The sequence below is a fragment of the Bufo gargarizans genome, chromosome 6, assembly GCF_014858855.1.
Source record: "Bufo gargarizans isolate SCDJY-AF-19 chromosome 6, ASM1485885v1, whole genome shotgun sequence".
NCBI classification, from domain to species: Eukaryota; Metazoa; Chordata; class Amphibia; order Anura; family Bufonidae; genus Bufo; species Bufo gargarizans.
In genome coordinates this window covers 330444560-330461428 of record NC_058085.1, presented here as the reverse complement: position 1 = coordinate 330461428, position 16869 = coordinate 330444560, and the positions used below count along the sequence as shown (strand labels likewise).

Here is a 16869-nt window from a genome sequence, read left to right as displayed (position 1 = left end):
AAAACTAATTGTCTGAAGCCACCACTAGGGGGCGCTCAGTGCATAGGAATTTATACAGTTACCAAGGAAGCTGTAAAATGTATTTTGTAGTGAACTCCTTCTAGTGGTGGCTGCATGACAATGCAGAGTTTTCACATTGGGAACAGAAGGAGATCAGCGTCTGGGGCATGGAGTATGGGGTTATAATGTGCAGTGCACTACTGTACCCCTTTAACAAGTTATATGTGGGTGCTAGCCAGTCACAAAATTATTTGACATAGCAACAACATCAACCACCTCTAACAGTCTTCCTCTCAAGCGTTTGCACAGATATAGAGTTACAAGCAATTATTAGAAAGTCTGTCACAGTCTGTCAATTCCTTGTAGTTGCAACAAAAGCCAATTTCCCCCAAATATTTGGTTAGGGTTAAAAAACTGAGGAATGTCTTTATTTCCTCCCCTGCAGTAGCCAAATAGTCGGATGAAGGTGCATTACCCAACAGCTTCCAGTTTCCAAATCCATGTTTCAGGGAAATAATGTCTTATCACTGACTTCGGCTTTTTGACAGGAATTATGTTTGATGTCTCTATCCGGGCATACTCCTCCTCCATCTCTGCACTCATCACAAAATATTCATAGTCTAAGGAAAAAAATAATTGACAATGAGCAATTTAGAAAAATGAATGAAAAGAATGTAGGTAGTGGGAACTGTAGTTAATATGTCACGTAATGGACTCATGCAGGGGCCATATTCACTATGGATCCTGTAAAAATAAAACCCATGGACCAGATTAGAGATAAGTGAATTGGTTAAGAATTTGTTCCAGAAAGATCAGATGGTAAGAGACCCAATTTTTTAAAATTATTTATTTAATAAAAATCATAACAATACATACTATTTATTATACAGTAATACTGGGCATTACAATCACTAATTATCGTTGCATAATACATCCCTATAAGTCATGATATGGTCACAGTGTGAGAACTGCAAAATAGAAAGGAAAAAGAAGAAAAAGCATAAACAGAAGAGAAAAAAGGAAAAGGAGTAGAAAATGAGAAAGGGAGTAGGAGGAAGTAGGAAATGGAGAAATGGTCGACCATTACCATATCTACTCTATATTCCACTTAAACCATTTCTAGCCAACATGACCATTTAAATAGTAGATTTTTCACGGGAAAGACCTCATTCTTAGGGCTCATGCACACGACCGTATGCCCTCCGAGAGCGGGCCATATGTCCCGTAGCGTCATACATCGTGCACACGGGAGCGCACAGCATCAAAGGTTACTATGATACTGTGCGCATCGGGCGGCTGCGGGACTACTGCCCTGCACTCATATAATCATATGAGTGCAGGACAATAGTTCCGCGGGCAGCCCGATGCGCACAGTATCATAGTAACCTATGATGCTGTGCGCGCCCGTGTGCACGATGTATGCCGCTCTGGGACATATGGCCCTCTCACGGACCGTATGTCTCGGAGGGCATACGGTCGTGTGCATGAGCCCTTAGGCTACATGCACACGACTTTTGTGTGTTTCACGGTGTGCAAATTGCGGATCCGCAAAACACGGATGGCGTCCGTGTGCATTCCGCAATTTGCGGAACGGCAGAGACAGTCATTGATATAACTGCCTATTCTTGTCTACAAAACAAATAAGAATAGGACAGGTTATATTTTTTGCGGACCACGGAACGGAGCAACGGATGCGGACAGCACACTGAGTGCTGTGCGCATCTTTTGTGGCTCCATTGAAGTGAATGGGTCCGCATCTAAGCCGCAAAATCTGCGGACCAAAACAACGGTCATGTGCATGAGCCCTTATCCATAAATATTTCTATCTGATTGTAACTATTAACCTTTTGTATTAATTCTTATTTTGCTGAAATTTTATGGCTTTTCCAGTTTTTAGCTATTAAAATCCTAGCTGCGGTTAATATCTTTTTAATCACCTATATATTTCTAGTAGAACTATTAAACCCAGATCTAACAAGGCTATCTCTGGTGTAGGAGGGCATAAACTCGATATTTATTCAAAAACATCCGACCAATATCGGGTCAGTTTAGGACATTGCCACCAGACCCAAATTTTGAGAGCGAAAGAATATATTGCACTAGAAATGGAACATGCACGCCAATACTCCTTCCAAACAGAAAAGAATACTGTGTCCCTGTGTTACGCTTTTCTGAATGATATGTGCAAGTCTTCTTCTAAAAGGAAAAAAAAAAAAAAAAAGAAAAAACAAGTGTCTAAAGGGAAAATAACCCTAGTTAGCTGAGTGGTCTTTGTGGGGTTTTGGGGGTACTCTTTCCCATTAGGCCTAGTATGCATGTGTAGTATTGCAGTCCAGCTAACGCTGCTCTATATTTCTGGGAAAATATATGCAAACTAGAATATCTTACTTCTGCTGGCATCAGAAAGCCTTAGTGTTCTTTTCTTTTTAGAAGGAAAGCTAATTTGCATACCTTTGGGTATCTGGGAAAGATTTTCAAATTAGCTGTTTATCAACAAAAACCAAAAACAAAGAAGAAAAGAACAGTATGCCTGTCTGTGATGCACTCAGAACATATGCCAATTTGCATATTTGTTTCACAGAAATGCAGAGCAGCATTGTATGTCAGTATAGGTTGGCACTCTTTCCTATTGATAGCTCACTATTTATTCAAACAAAGCTTTGGTATTATTACTAGTGATGATCGAGCACCAAAGTATTCGGGGGTTCGGGCCGAACACATTGCTATATTCGTGTGCTTGGCCGAGCACCCGAGTATAATGGAAGTCAATTGGAGACAACCAGGCACCCCCTGCTCTGAACAGGGTAGGGTGCCTGGTCCCTTGGAAAAGGTCAGAAAGTGACAGAAACACCACCGAAATGGATCAGGAACAGCATGGGGACGATGTCTGGATGCATCTTGGACTCCCAGGTCACTGCTGGGAACCATGTTGTCCGAGTTGTACGCCACTTTTACAGACTGACAAAAATACACACAAACCCCCCCCCCCCCAAAAAAAAATCTATTTTACAGGAAAAATTGTTAGGAAAGGGCTGCCAAAAATTACAAGGAATTACAAGGGCTGCCAAAACACCCTTTGTTACACATAAAGGAGGGCATCATACACACCCTTGAAAAATTATGATCGATAGCCTGCTGGTGACCCTCAAAAACATTAGGAGCAAGGGCCTGCTGATCTGACCATCTAAAACCTTAGGGGCGAGGGCCTGCTGCCGCATTTGTGACTCTAGATAACCTCTGGGCGATTGCACGTCCCCGTGACGGCGACAATCCATTTGGATGTCTGCCCTATCAACTTTCGATGTTCTTTTCTGCGCCTACCATGGTGATCACGGGTAACGGGGAATGAGGGTTCGATGCCGGAGAGGGAGCTTGAGAAAGGGATACCACATCCAAGGGAGGTCAATGGCTGAAATCTGATTGGCTGTTGTTGCCTTGCCCCTTTTTTTTCCTATTTGTGAACCACCCAGAGAGGGTGGGTCAAGTTATTAAAGCACAAGCATCCAAGGAAGGCAGCAGGCGCGCGGCAATTACCCACTCCCGACTCGGGGAGGTAGTGATGATAAATAACAATACAGCACTCCTTGGCGGCCCAGTTTTTGAAATGAGTACACTTTCCATTAACGAGGATCTATTGGAGGGCAAGTCTGGTGCCAGCAGCTAACTTGCTCCCGGCCTACACAACGTTCACCCAGTGTGCCATCATGGTGAGGATTGTGTTGACCAGACTCTTGGCTACTGAGACTGGACTTGTAGGTGAGGGCCTGCTGCCGCTTTCTTGACTCTAGATAACTTCTAGGCGCTCGCATGTTCCCGTGACGGCGACGATCCATTTGGATGTCTGCCCTATCAACTTTGGAGCAATTTTTAACAAGGACCTTCTGGTATAGCACCGTTTTGTCCTCTTCACTAGAGGAATGAGAGATGAGAAGTTCTCTTTGTAGCGGGGGTCAAGAAGGGTGAACAACCAGTAATCCGTGTTCTCTAAAATGCATATAACGCAAGGGTCGCAGGAAAGGCAGTCTAATGAAGTCAGCCATGTGTGCCAGAGTACCAACAGACAAGACTTCGCTGTCGTCATCAGAAGGTGAGCTGACCCTGTAAAAGATTTTAGGTGAGGGCCTGCAGTTGAGTTGACCCTGTAAAACATTATATGCAAGTGCCTGCTGGTGAGCTGACGTTCTAAAACATTATATGAGAGTGCCTGCTGGTGAGCTGATGCTCTAAAACAGGGATGCTCAACTTGCAGCCCTCCAGCTGTTGTAAAACTACAACACCCACCATGCACTGCTGTAGGCTGATAGCTGTAGGCTGCCCAGGCATGATGGGAGTTGTAGTTTTAGAACAGCTGGAGGGCCGCAGGTTGAGCATCCCTGCTTTAAAACATTATATACGAGTGCCTGCTGGTAAGCTGACACTCAAATATTATATGCTAGTGCCTGCAGATGAGCAGACTCTGTAAAACATTCGGATAAGCTTATCTGTTATAATGCCACCAGCAGCACTAAATACACGCTCAGACAAAATGCTGGTGGCAGGGTAGGCCAGCACCTCCAAGGCGTAGAGCGCAAGTTCGTGCCATGTGTCTAGCTTGAACACCCAGTAGTTGTAAGGCACTGAAGGATTATTTAGGACGCTGACACGGTCTGCTATGTACTCCTTTACCATCTTCCAAAACTTTCCCCTCCTTATACCACTAGGCCGCGCTTCAAGGTGAGGTTGCTGGTGGGGTGTCATGAAAGTGTCCCATGCCTTGTAGAGTGCTGCCCTGCCTTTGTTGGAACTGCTGTGTGTTCCTCTTTTCTCCCTTCCTCGGTTGCCTCAGGAAGTACGGACTCTGCCGCCAGCGTTGTCAGATGGAAAATTTACCTTCTGGTATTGCACCGTTTTACTCGTCCTCTCCACCACAGGAATGAGAAGTTCTTTTTGTAGTGGGGGTCGAGAAGGGTGAACACCCAGTAATCCGTGTTGTCTAAAATGCGTAGAACGCGAGGGTCGCAGGAAAGACAGCCTAACATGGAGTCAGCCATGTATGCCAGAGTACCAACAGGCAAGACGTCGATGTCGACATCAGGATGACTCTCCATCTTCTCATCCTCCTACTCCTCTTCTGCCCATCCACGCTGAACAGATGGAATTAAAGTTTCATGGGTACTACCCTCTGTAGCAGAGGCAACTGTCTCCAGCTCCTCCTCTTAATGGTCCAATTCGCGCTGAGAAGACGAACTGTGGGTGGTCTCGCTATCACCCTGTGTAATGTCCTTCCCCATTTCCTTGTATGCCACATTCAAAGCGTCGTCCTTAATTGTGAGCAGCGATCGTTTGACTACACACCGCAGTGGGATGGTTATGCTGTTAATAGCGTTATCACCACTAACCATCTGTGTGGGTTCATCAAAGTTTTTTAAAACCTCACAGAGGTCTGACATCAATGCCCATTCGTCGCTTGTGAATAGTGGCAGTTGACTCGAAAGGCGACGACCATGTTGCAGCCGGTATTCCACAATTGCCCTCTGCTGCCCACAAAGCCTTGCCAACATGTGGAACGTAGAGTTCCAGCGCGTGCTCACGTTGCACAACAGTCGATGAGCTGGAAGCTGCAAGCGCTGCTGCAGCGTTGACAGACTGGCTGAAGCTGTGGACGATTTGCGGAAATGGGCACACACGCGGCGCGCCTTCACTAGTAGCTCTGGCGAATTGGGATAGGTTTTGATAAACCGCTGAACCACTAAGTTTAAGACGTGGTCTAGGCATGGGATGTGTGTCAGGTTGCCGAGCTCCAAATCCGCCACCAAGTTACGGCCATTGTCAGACACAACCATGCCTGGTTGTGGGTTGAGTGGTGAGAGCCACAGCTCGGTCTGGTCCCTTATACCCTGCCACAGCTCTGCGGCGGTGTGCTGTTTGTCCCCTAAGCAGATCAACTTCAGCACGGCCTGTTGACGTTTACCCACAGCTGTGCTACACTGCTTCCAGCTAGCTGATGGCTGACTTCTGCTGGAGGTGGAAGTGGAGGAGGAGACGACGGAGGAGGAGAAGTGGGGGTTGGAGCCATTAACATAGCTGCTGGCGGAGACCCTGATGGATGTAGGGCCCGCAATCCTGGGCATGGGTAGCACCTGTGCCATCCCAGGGTACGACTCACTCCTGGCCTCCATAACATTCCCCCAGAGTGCCATCATGGAAATGTAGCGTCCCTGGCCACCAGCACTTGTCCATGTGTCCATGGTTAAGTGGACCTTCCCAGTAACTGCGTTGGTCAGGGCACGGGTGATGTTCTGGGAAACCTGCTGGTGTAAGGCGGGCACGGCACACAGTAAAAAAGAGTAGTGGCTGGCGACTGCATACCGAGGGACAGCCGCCGACATCAGGCTGCGGAAGGCCTCAGTGTCCACAAGCCTAAATGGCAACATTTTAAGGGCCAGTAATTTCGAAAGTTGCACATTTAGTGCTATGGCCTGTGGGTGGATGGCTGGGTATTTGCGCTTGCTTTCAAATGTTATGGACATTTGGACGCTGCGCTGGGACAGGGAAGTGGGTGTTGTTGCTGATGGTTCATGCAAAGTTCCAGGTGCAGGGCAAGGGGCATCCGGGCCTGCGACTTCGACAGGGGATTGGCCAGCAGTGCGTAACACAGGAGAAGAGGAGGCAGTGGTGTGACCCGCAGACACAGATTGTGGACCCAGGAGTTCGGCCCACTTATTACGGTGCTTGGATGCCATGTGGCGGATCATGCTGGTGGTGGTGAGTTTGCTAGTGTTCACGCCCTGGCTCATTTTGGTACGGCACAGGTTGCAAACTACCACTCTTTTGTCGTCTGCACTTTCCTAAAAAAAGCGCCAAACTGCGGAACACCTAACCCTTGGCAAGGTAGATTTACGCATGGGGGTGCTCAGTGTAACGGTTGCGGGCCTGTTTGGTGTGGGCCGACTTCTCCCTTTTGCAACCCCACTGCCTCTTCCAGCCTGTTGCGGTGCTGCGGACCCCTCCCCCTCTATACTGCTGTCCTCGCTCAGCTTTTCACCTTCCCATGTTGGGTCAGTGACCTCATCGTTAACCACCTCGTGAACGAATGATTGCTGTTCACCACCGTCATCTTCTTGAGACTGTGAAGACTCAAGAGATTGGGAATCCGGGCACAATATCTCAGGTCCCTCTTCAAGCGTGCTGGGCGCGAGGGCCAAATGTAATAGTGGCGCTGGAAAGAGCTTCGGAATATCCAAGTGTGGGATCACTCGTTTGGCAATCCTCTCCATGGTGGGAGGAAGGATGATCAGAGTGAGGCTTGGTTGAGCAGACTCTTGGCTACAGAGACTGGACTTGGTGGAAGAGAGGTGGTGCTTAACCGACTGGAAGCATTATCTTCAGCAATCCAACCGACCAACTGTTCGCACTGGTCCGACTTGGACAGTGTTGTCCTGCGCCGCCCAGCTAAGTTGGACATGAAGCTGGGTACGGTGGATGTTTTTTTTCTATTTCTGGTGCACTGGCAGCAGGCACAGTTTCATTGCGCCCAGGGCCACGGCCTCTGCGTGCACCATCAGCATCACGCCCACTTCCCTGTCCCTTAGTGCTTACCTTCTTCATATTAATGGTTTTGTCACTAAATGTGGCGCATATTGTTTTACAGTCCGCTAAAGACACCGTTTTCGGATGCAGGAGAGTATATGTCACAGAAACCCACAGAATATGGACACTAGATTAGGCCCAGATTTTTGGAATTTTCCCTAAAGAAACAGTTTTCGGATGGAGTACTGTATATGTCACAGAAAAAAACACACTATGGACACTAGATTAGGCCCAGATTTTTGGAATTTGCAATACAAACTTAGTTTTCGGATGCAGGACAGTATATGTCACAGAAAGCCACAGAATATGGACAATAGATTAGGCCCAGATTATTGGAATTTGCCCTAAAGAAACAGTTTTCGGATGGCGTACTGTGTATGTCACAGAAAACAACACACTATGGACACTAGATTAGGGCCAGATTATTGGAATTTACGCTAAAGAAACAGTTTTCGGATGGAGTACTGTATATGTCACGGATGTGTATTATACGCACACACTACAGAGACAGTAGATGAGGACTGGCCCCTGATTATTTAAATTTACGCTAAAAAAACTGTTTTCGGATGGCGTACTATATATGTCACAGAAAGCCACACACTATGGACACTAGAGTAGGCCCAGATTATTTAAATTTACGCTAGGGAAACGTAATGGCGTACGTTCCGGATGGTGTACTGTATATGTCACGGATGTGTATTAAACGCACACTATAGACAATAAATGTGGCACTGATTATTTGAATTTACACAAAAAGACACAGTTTGCGGATGATGTACAGAATATGTCAATAATAGGTATTAAAGAAAAATATCTTGCTTCTGTCAAACACACAGTAGTCCTTAAAAGGACTTTGGGGCCTTTGAAAAGCTTTCTGCGAATAATAACTGAGAATTTCGCTCCCTACACTGACTTTCCCTTCCTACCCTCTGCTCGGCCTGACTATGACTGATCCGAGCACGTGTCATCAGGTGCTATATAGCACCCAATGACACGTTGCGGCCAGCTAATCACTGTAATGCCAGCAGCTAACATGGCTACTGGCATTACAGTGATAGCAGTATTTACCTGCAGGTTTATTGGCTGCTTAGCAGCCGCATAACGTGCGGGGAGGAGACTCAAGCATGGCGCTCGAGCACATGTGGTAGCCGGCCGAGTACCGCCGAGTGCCAAGCATAGCGATGCTCGAGCCGAACCGGTATTCGGCCGAGCGTGCTCGCTCATCACTAATTATTACTGTTTTATGGTAAATAGATTTATTAGCATCTATGGTGAAATAAATGTACATATATACATACAGTGCTATTGACACATAAAAACTAAACTACCACTGACAATCCCCTCTCTATAAAGAGACACTGTCACCTGGATTTTACTTACTGAGCTAATAACATCACCACATCAGTCTCCACAATGTACATTAAAATATACTAGTATTACTGCCCTGTGTCTTTTATTTTGTCTATAAAATCGTATTTTTAAATATGCAGAGTACCTCAATAAGGAGCCCACGGGGACGTCCCTCCAGCAGTTGGAGCCCAGCCGCGCCCATTACTTCGGAGCCCAGCACCGCCCCACTACTAATTTATTCCCTCCTCTTCGCCGACGTAATTTTTTTTATCTTTTTATTTTTTATTTTTATATTGCAAGGCCCTGTGATTAGTGAAATCATATATGGTAATTCTTATATTTTTTGTGCATTATTTTGCATATCGCACAGTATATACATCCACATACATGAAAGAGAGGAGATTGTCAGTGATAATTTTATGAGTCAATTGTATGTGCAGATATTTTACCCATACACATGAGAAAGCATTAACTAATCTTAACTAATAAATCTATTTATAATATAGAGGTTTGTTTCAGTGCATAGTGAGCTGCCAATAGGTGAAAAACCAACAGGTATTGAGATATAACCCTTTTCTCCATTCTGATACTGGAGCACCCACACAATTTATACTCACAGAGCAGCATTAGGCTACTTTCACACCAGCGTTTTTGCTGGATCCGTCATGGAGCAGCAAAAACGCTTCCGTTCTGATAATACAACCGTCTGCATCAGTTATGAACGGATCCGGTTGTATTATCTTTAACATAGCAATGACGGATCCGTCATGAACTCCACTGAAAGTCAATGGGGGACGAATCCGTTTTCTGTTGTGTCTAAGAAAACGGATCCGTCCCAGGTGTAGGAAATGCCGAGTGGTATGTTGCGCTTACATTTTTTGAAAAATTTGCTCATCTCTAGATCCGACCTCAATTAGAGAAGAATAAAATCTTCCCATCATGTGCATGCTACGTATGTATTAAGTGGCTTCATAAGCTATGTCCACAGCAGAAGGTGCCAGCTGTGTAATAGAGCTGGCACCCAGATGCAATGAGTTGGATTGGAGATGACTCCAAATCCCATCATTTAATCCCTAAAATACACAGCATCTGAGCATTTAGACAGAGAGCAGGGCTACCTCTGTCCCTGAAAATACTTTTGCAGTCTTTGGTATGATCAGAGGATTGCATCTTCCAGACCTTTAAGGAGACTAAGAAGTACAGTAAAAAGAAAGTTTTTAAAAATATGAAAAAGCACAAAAATATAAAAAAATTTAATTACTCCCCTTTACCAATTTTACATATAAAAATAAACAATAAAAGTTTTTTTTTCCCCCATTTTCCTATACACCGGTTTTGATAAATCTCCCCCACTGTCCCCTGTAGATATCCAATCTTTCCGGTATTGAGTTCCGTCCTAGGGGCTCTATACCGGACAAGAACTGATCAGGCATATCCCCATGCATTCTGAATGGAGAGCAATCCGTTCAGGATGCATCAGGATGCCTTCAGTTCAGTCTTTTTGGCTTTTCAGGGCGGTTTTATCTCCGGCCAAAAAAACTAAACACTTGCCTGAATGCCTGATCCGGCAATTTTTTTCCATAGGAATGCATTAGGGTACTTTCACACTAGCGTTTCTTTTCCAGCATAGAGTTCCGTCACAGGGCCTCTATACCGGAAAAGAACTGATCAGGCATATCCCCATGCATTCTGAATGGAGAGTAATCCGTTCAGGATGCATCAGGATGTCTTTAGTTCAGTCGTTTTGACTGATCAGGCAAAAGATAAAACCGTAGCATGCTACGGTTTTATCTCCGGGCCAAAAAACTGAAGACATGTCTGAATTTTTCCCATAGGAATGTATTAGTGCCAGATCCGGTATTCAAAATACCGGAATTCCGGATCCATCCTTCCGGCCTGCGCATACGCAGACCGGTAAAAATGTAAAAAAAAGATACAAGACGGATCTGTCTGTCCGCATGACAAGCGGAGAGATGGATCTGTCCTTGCAATGCATTTCTGAGACGGATCCGCATCCGGATCCGTCTCACAAATGCTTTCAGTCAGCGGCAGATCGGCGGATCCGGCGGGCAGTTCCGACAACGGGGCCCGCCGGATCACACTGACGCAAGTGTGAAAATAGCCTTAGTGTCGGATCCGGCATGCGCAGAACTTTAAAAATTAGAAAAAAATAAATACCGGATCCGTTTTGCCTCATGACACAGGAAAAAGGATCCGGTATTGCAATGCATTTTTCTGACAGATCAGGCATTTTTAAGACTGATCAGGATCCTCATCAGTCTGAAAAATGCCTGATCAGTCAGAAAAAATGACATGCGTTTGCATACAGTTTGCCTGATCAGGCAGGCAGTTCAGGCAACGGAACTGCCTGCCGGAATCAAATAACGCAAGTGTGAAAGTACCCTAATGTATTGTGATTGTTCATATTACCTCCTTTGCTGACTTGATTCATTCTTCCATCAGATTATACACTGCTCGTATCCTGGGGTTATGACCACCTTGCGATCCAGCAGTGGTGGTGGTGCTTGTACACTATAGGAAAAAGCACCTATGCTCACTCCTGCACCTGAGAGACCAGTGTCCTTTCCTACAGTGGACAACCACGGCCACCGCTACAGCATAGATACAAGGTGGCCAGGACAGCACCTGTCCAGTACATTTTCCAACAGTTGCTCGGTTACGAGGGCATTGTAGCTGGCTCTGTTATATAGGCACCGTGCTCTGTTCTGGGAACATAACATATAGAAAGGGAATTTACAATGTACTGGTGTACCCTCAGGAGAGGACTCTTGTATGAATCCACTTTCTTTTTTAGGAGATTCACCTATTCTTGCACTTGTCATGATTTTTAGGCTCAAGTTCTGTAAGAAGAAAAGAAAAAATTATTTGCCTTTTTTCATATCAAAAATACAATACGGTCTATTCATGCATATGTTATATGAAACCTGCTAGATGAGCAGTCCTAGGTAACCTTAAAGTCACTTACAGAGATTGTTTGGGCCCTGAAAAAAAATTAATGGGGATGGCCGGACAGGGTATGTGAAAAAAGAAACTCATTCACTTGCTCTGGTTGTATCACTTTCTGCAATGCGTCTCTGTTCCCAACTGGCTGGAAGTGTGAGATGCTGAGACCCCGGCTGACCCCTTGCCAGCCAATCAGTGACCCTAGGGGTGACATATGCATACTTGGCACATAACTTTCCCAGGCAGGCAGCGACCATAAGTGGCAGGAGCAGAGATGCTATGACCAACCATCCCTGTTTTTTTTTGGTGGTGGGGCGGACTATCCATTTAAAGGGGTTTTACAAGATAAGGATAGATTATTGGCAATTATCAGATTGGCGATGGTCAGACATCTGGCTCCCCTGCCCATCAGGTGTTTGAGGTAGTTGCAGTGCTACTGTGAGCGCCGCAGCCTCTTCTCAGTGTACCAAGTACAGCACCGTCTATGTCCATTGCATAGTGGGTGTGCTTGGCAGCCCTATTCACATGAATCGGACAAAGCTGCTCCTAGGCCACGTGAGCCATGAACATAACGTCATCAGAGTGCACGGCCTCTTCCAACTGCTGATTGGTGGGGGAGCTGGGTGTCAGACCCCTGCAGATCTTGATGACCTATTCTGAGGATAGGTCATCAATATCAAATCTCAGACAACCTCTTTAAGCCACTAGAGGGAACTTCTGATGAAGCACTGTTGTCTGCCCTGTTATGGAGGGCACTGAGACCTGCTATGTTATATGCCAATGGTGCTGAGCCCTGGAGGAGCCGGAGTGGAGAATAGGACTGGTAGTGGTCCTGATGAAGTATTGTGTCATGATGTACTCCCTCAGGCCACTGCACTCTGGGGATCGGTGCAGTGGAAATATAGTATTGAACGATGAGGCCAGAATACAATACAATGTACAACTTCAAATACATTTAATAGCACCAGAATTTGACTGCAGTCTTCTCTGGTACCAGTAAGGATTATGGAGGCAGGTTGGATGTCTGTAATTTAGCACTTAGGTTCTACTGGCTTAGTAAAGATCTGGGTGATGGGTGTCTTAGCCATAGTCCCTCACCTCACAGCAGTGTCTTCAAATGCTGGATTTAGCTGTTCACTGTGCTGTGGCACAAAGTTAGCTGTCTGGGCCCGAGCAGCGAGATCTCCAGCTTCAGCACGACTGCACCAGGAAAGAAGCGCTATGAAGCCACGCCCCATGGTGACATGACAGCCTCCTTAGCAACAGGATGCAATGCTCTGTTTCTCCCCACAGCTGGCGTGTGCTGGTGGAAACTAGCAGTGGGTTGATTGCTCAGGTGTTCTATTCCTGTGTGCTGTGTTCTGACTAATGGAGTATTGAGCTATCAGATTATGATCCTGGAACTCAATGCTCTATTTAAATCCCTTCCTGGCCAGATAGTATTGCCAGTGATAGGTTCTTACTCCCTAGCTGTGCTCCTGGTTCTGTTCTGTGTGTGTTTGGATTGGTAATTGAATTGATCTCGGCTTGCCTTTGATTACTCTCTGTCTCGTGATTTAGTACTGTGTTTCCTGTCTGGTTATGACTTTTGCTTTGTGTAGTTTATTCTGTGTGTGTGTGTAAGTCCTGCACCTAGAAGAGTAGGGAATGTCGACCAGTTGTGGACTTGCCGTCTAGGGCTTGCACTGCATGTAGGCAGGGAAAGCGGGCTGGGTTACAGTTAGGGTACACTGTCTGTGTGTTCCTGCCTACTGTGCTTACATGCCGTATCTCTTCTCAAGGATTTACTTGAGGGTTAGGATAAGGTCTCTATCTCTAGAGAATCAGTAGCAGGAGCCCTGACGTGTTCTTTGTCTCCAAGAAGGGAGGAGCAGTGTGGTTAGCCCTGTTCCTGTCAAACTTTGCCAATCATTACTTACTGGTAATAATGGCCATACATAAAAAAATACATAACATACAATACATAAGTATTTACAATTTGTTGTACCCCCAGGTCTGGGGTACTACACTTGCACACTATAGAATGAGGCCCCAGCCTGCCTGGAGGCTGGGACTGCAGGTGTGCATTTAGACAGGCACATTTTCCTGTAGTGTGCAAGCACCGCCACCTCTGCTGGATTACTGGGTGGCTATAATCCCTGGAAACTAGTGTATAATATGATGGAAAAATGAATGAAGCCAGCAAAGTGATAAAGACCCTTTAGGTTTTCCATGCACATTAGATCAAAGTGGGGCAAATCTGATGATCTTTTCAGAACTGTGGGTTGAAGTAATGTCAAGTAATTCCCTATTAGTGTTGATTACGAATATTCAAATTTCGAATTTTTATTGCGAATATAGTTAATTCGAAAATTCACGAATATTTAGAATATAGTGATATATATTCGTCATTTCGAATATTTGAGATTTTTTTATTGCAAATTTTTGTATTGCGAAGTTTTGTAATACAAATTTTTATCGCAAATTTTTCAATTGCCGAGTAAAAACATGATTCCTCCCTGCTTCTTGCTTGTGGGCCAATGACTTATTGGCCCACAAGCAAGAAGCAGTGAGGAATCATGACTTTAAATGGGAAAAATGATGAATATTCAAAAAAACTAATATATAGCCCTATATTGAATATATTTGTTTTTTTGAATATTCGTAATATTCTAAAACAAGAATATATAGCAATATAGCGAATATTCGAAATATAACAAATGTAGAGCAATTTAGCTAATATAGTGATATAATCTTCTTTGTCTAATAGTTGTAATTTTTTTCTCATCTGAAGTTCAGATTGGAAAAAAATGTCAACTATTGAAAAAAAGATTATAGCACTATATTAGCTAAATTGCTCAATATTCGTTTTTTTTTTTGAATATTCTCTATATTGCTATATATTCTTGTTTTAGAATATTACGAATATTCGAAAAACTAATATATTCAAAATAGTGCTATGAGCCTATGACTCATTGGCCCACAAGCAAGAAGCAGGGAGGAATCATGTTTTTGCTCGGCAATTTAAAAATTCGCAATAAAAATTCACATTACATTTACATACTACGCAATCGTTACCTTGTCGATTTTCCGAGTAAAAAAAATCGTTGAATATAACGAATATTCAAATTTGCAAATATTCTACAAAATATTTGTGAAATATTGCGAATTCAAATATGACTACTGCCGCTCATTACTATTCCCTATATACTTGAATAAAAGACATAAAATATATATAAAGTCAATAAATGTACCTCAAAATAGGCGCACACATCACCTTCGTTCCAATCTCTTGATTTACATTCCGTTTCATCCACAACTTGTCTGTTATATGTATGTGAACTGGAAATTGGGAAAAGATCAAAAACCTTGGGAAATGAAATGTGGAGAATGTGATTAGCAGAGCGAGCAGGATGCTGGGACCAACTTCACTTATTTGTGCAGGTAATGTGGTTGACCTCACGTGTAGGGATGAGCGAACTCGAACTGTATAGTTCGGGTTCGTACCGAATTTTGGGGTGTCCGTGACACGGACCCGAACCCGGACATTTTCGTAAAAGTCCGGGTTCGGGTTCGGTGTTCGTCGCTTTCTTCGCGCTTTTGTGACGCTTTCTTGGCGCTTTTTGAAAGGCTGCAAAGCAGCCAATCAACAAGCGTCATACTACTTGCCCCAAGAGGCCATCACAGCCATGCCTACTATTGGCATGGCTGTGATTGGCCAGAGCACCATGTGACCCAGCCTCTATTTAAGCTGGAGTCACATAGCGCCGCCCGTCACTCTGCTCTGATTAGCGTAGGGAGAGGTTGCGGCTGCGACAGTAGGGCGAGATTAGGCAGATTAACTCCTCCAAAGGACTTGATTAACTGATCGATCTGCAGCTGTGGATCATTGAGCTGCTGATCCTCAATTGCTCACTGTTTTTAGGCTGCACAGACCGTTTGTCAGTCTCATTTTTCTGGGGTGATCGGCGGCCATTTTGTGTCTTGTGGTGCGCCAGCACAAGCTGCGACCAAGTGCATTTAACCCTCAATGGTGTGGTTGTTTTTTGGCTAAAGCCTACATCAGGGTGAAGCTGTCACACCAAGTGCATTTAACCAGCAATAGTCTGTTCATTTTTTGGCCATATACAAAATCAGGGGCAAGCTGCGCCTGTCACCAAGTGCATTTAACCCTCAATGGTGTGGTTGTTTTTTGGCTAAAGCCTACATCAGGGTGAAGCTGTCACACCAAGTGCATTTAACCAGCAATAGTCTGTTCATTTTTTGGCCATATACAAAATCAGGGGCAAGCTGCGCCTGTCACCAAGTGCATTTAACCCTCAATGGTGTGGTTGTTTTTTGGCTAAAGCCTACATCAGGGTGAAGCTGTCACACCAAGTGCATTTAACCAGCAATAGTCTGTTCATTTTTTGGCCATATACAAAATCAGGGGCAAGCTGCGCCTGTCACCAAGTGCATTTAACCCTCAATGGTGTGGTTGTTTTTTGGCTAAAGCCTACATCAGGGTGAAGCTGTCACACCAAGTGCATTTAACCAGCAATAGTCTGTTCATTTTTTGGCCATATCCCAGTCTAATTCTGTCACTAAATCCATACCGGTCACCCAGCGCCTAAATACTAGGCCTCAAATTTATATCCAGCTAAATCTGTCCCTAGTGCTGTAGCTGGGCGAGTTATTTAGTGTCCGTTCAAGCACATTTCTTGTTCTGGGTTGAAATACAATTCCCAATTTAGCAATTTCATAATTTAGTGGTTCCTGCTATATCAGAGCTCTTTGAAATCTATCCCAAAAAGGGTATATAATATTGAAGGTGCACATAGGGTCATTCAGAGTAACTTCACACACACCCGCTACTGTGTATTTCCAAGTCTAATTCTGTCACTAAATCCATACCGGTGACCCAGCGCCTAAATACTAGGCCTCAAATTTAATTCCCTCTAAATCTCTCGTTACCCACCGCTGTACTGTTGTTGCTGGGCAAGATATTTAGTGTCCGTCAAAGCACAT

At 44.7% G+C, this 16869-nt stretch overlaps 1 protein-coding gene across 3 annotated transcripts in view; it reads right to left on the bottom strand.

The window, feature by feature from the left end:
• The window catches only part of LOC122939885 (alpha-2-macroglobulin-like), a 191167-nt gene that overhangs the window by 50044 nt on the left and 124254 nt on the right, over window positions 1–16869 (bottom strand). The window contains exons 16-18 of one of the 3 annotated variants that reach the window (XM_044296070.1): window positions 15117–15230; window positions 11678–11780; window positions 476–620 (exon numbers count right to left, since the gene is read on the bottom strand). In XM_044296070.1, coding sequence (XP_044152005.1) covers window positions 476–620; window positions 11678–11780; window positions 15117–15230 — 362 coding nt within the window. The remainder of the gene's footprint in view (window positions 1–475; window positions 621–11677; window positions 11781–15116; window positions 15231–16869) is intronic. The other 2 variants (XM_044296071.1, XM_044296072.1) reach the window with 2 other exon arrangements.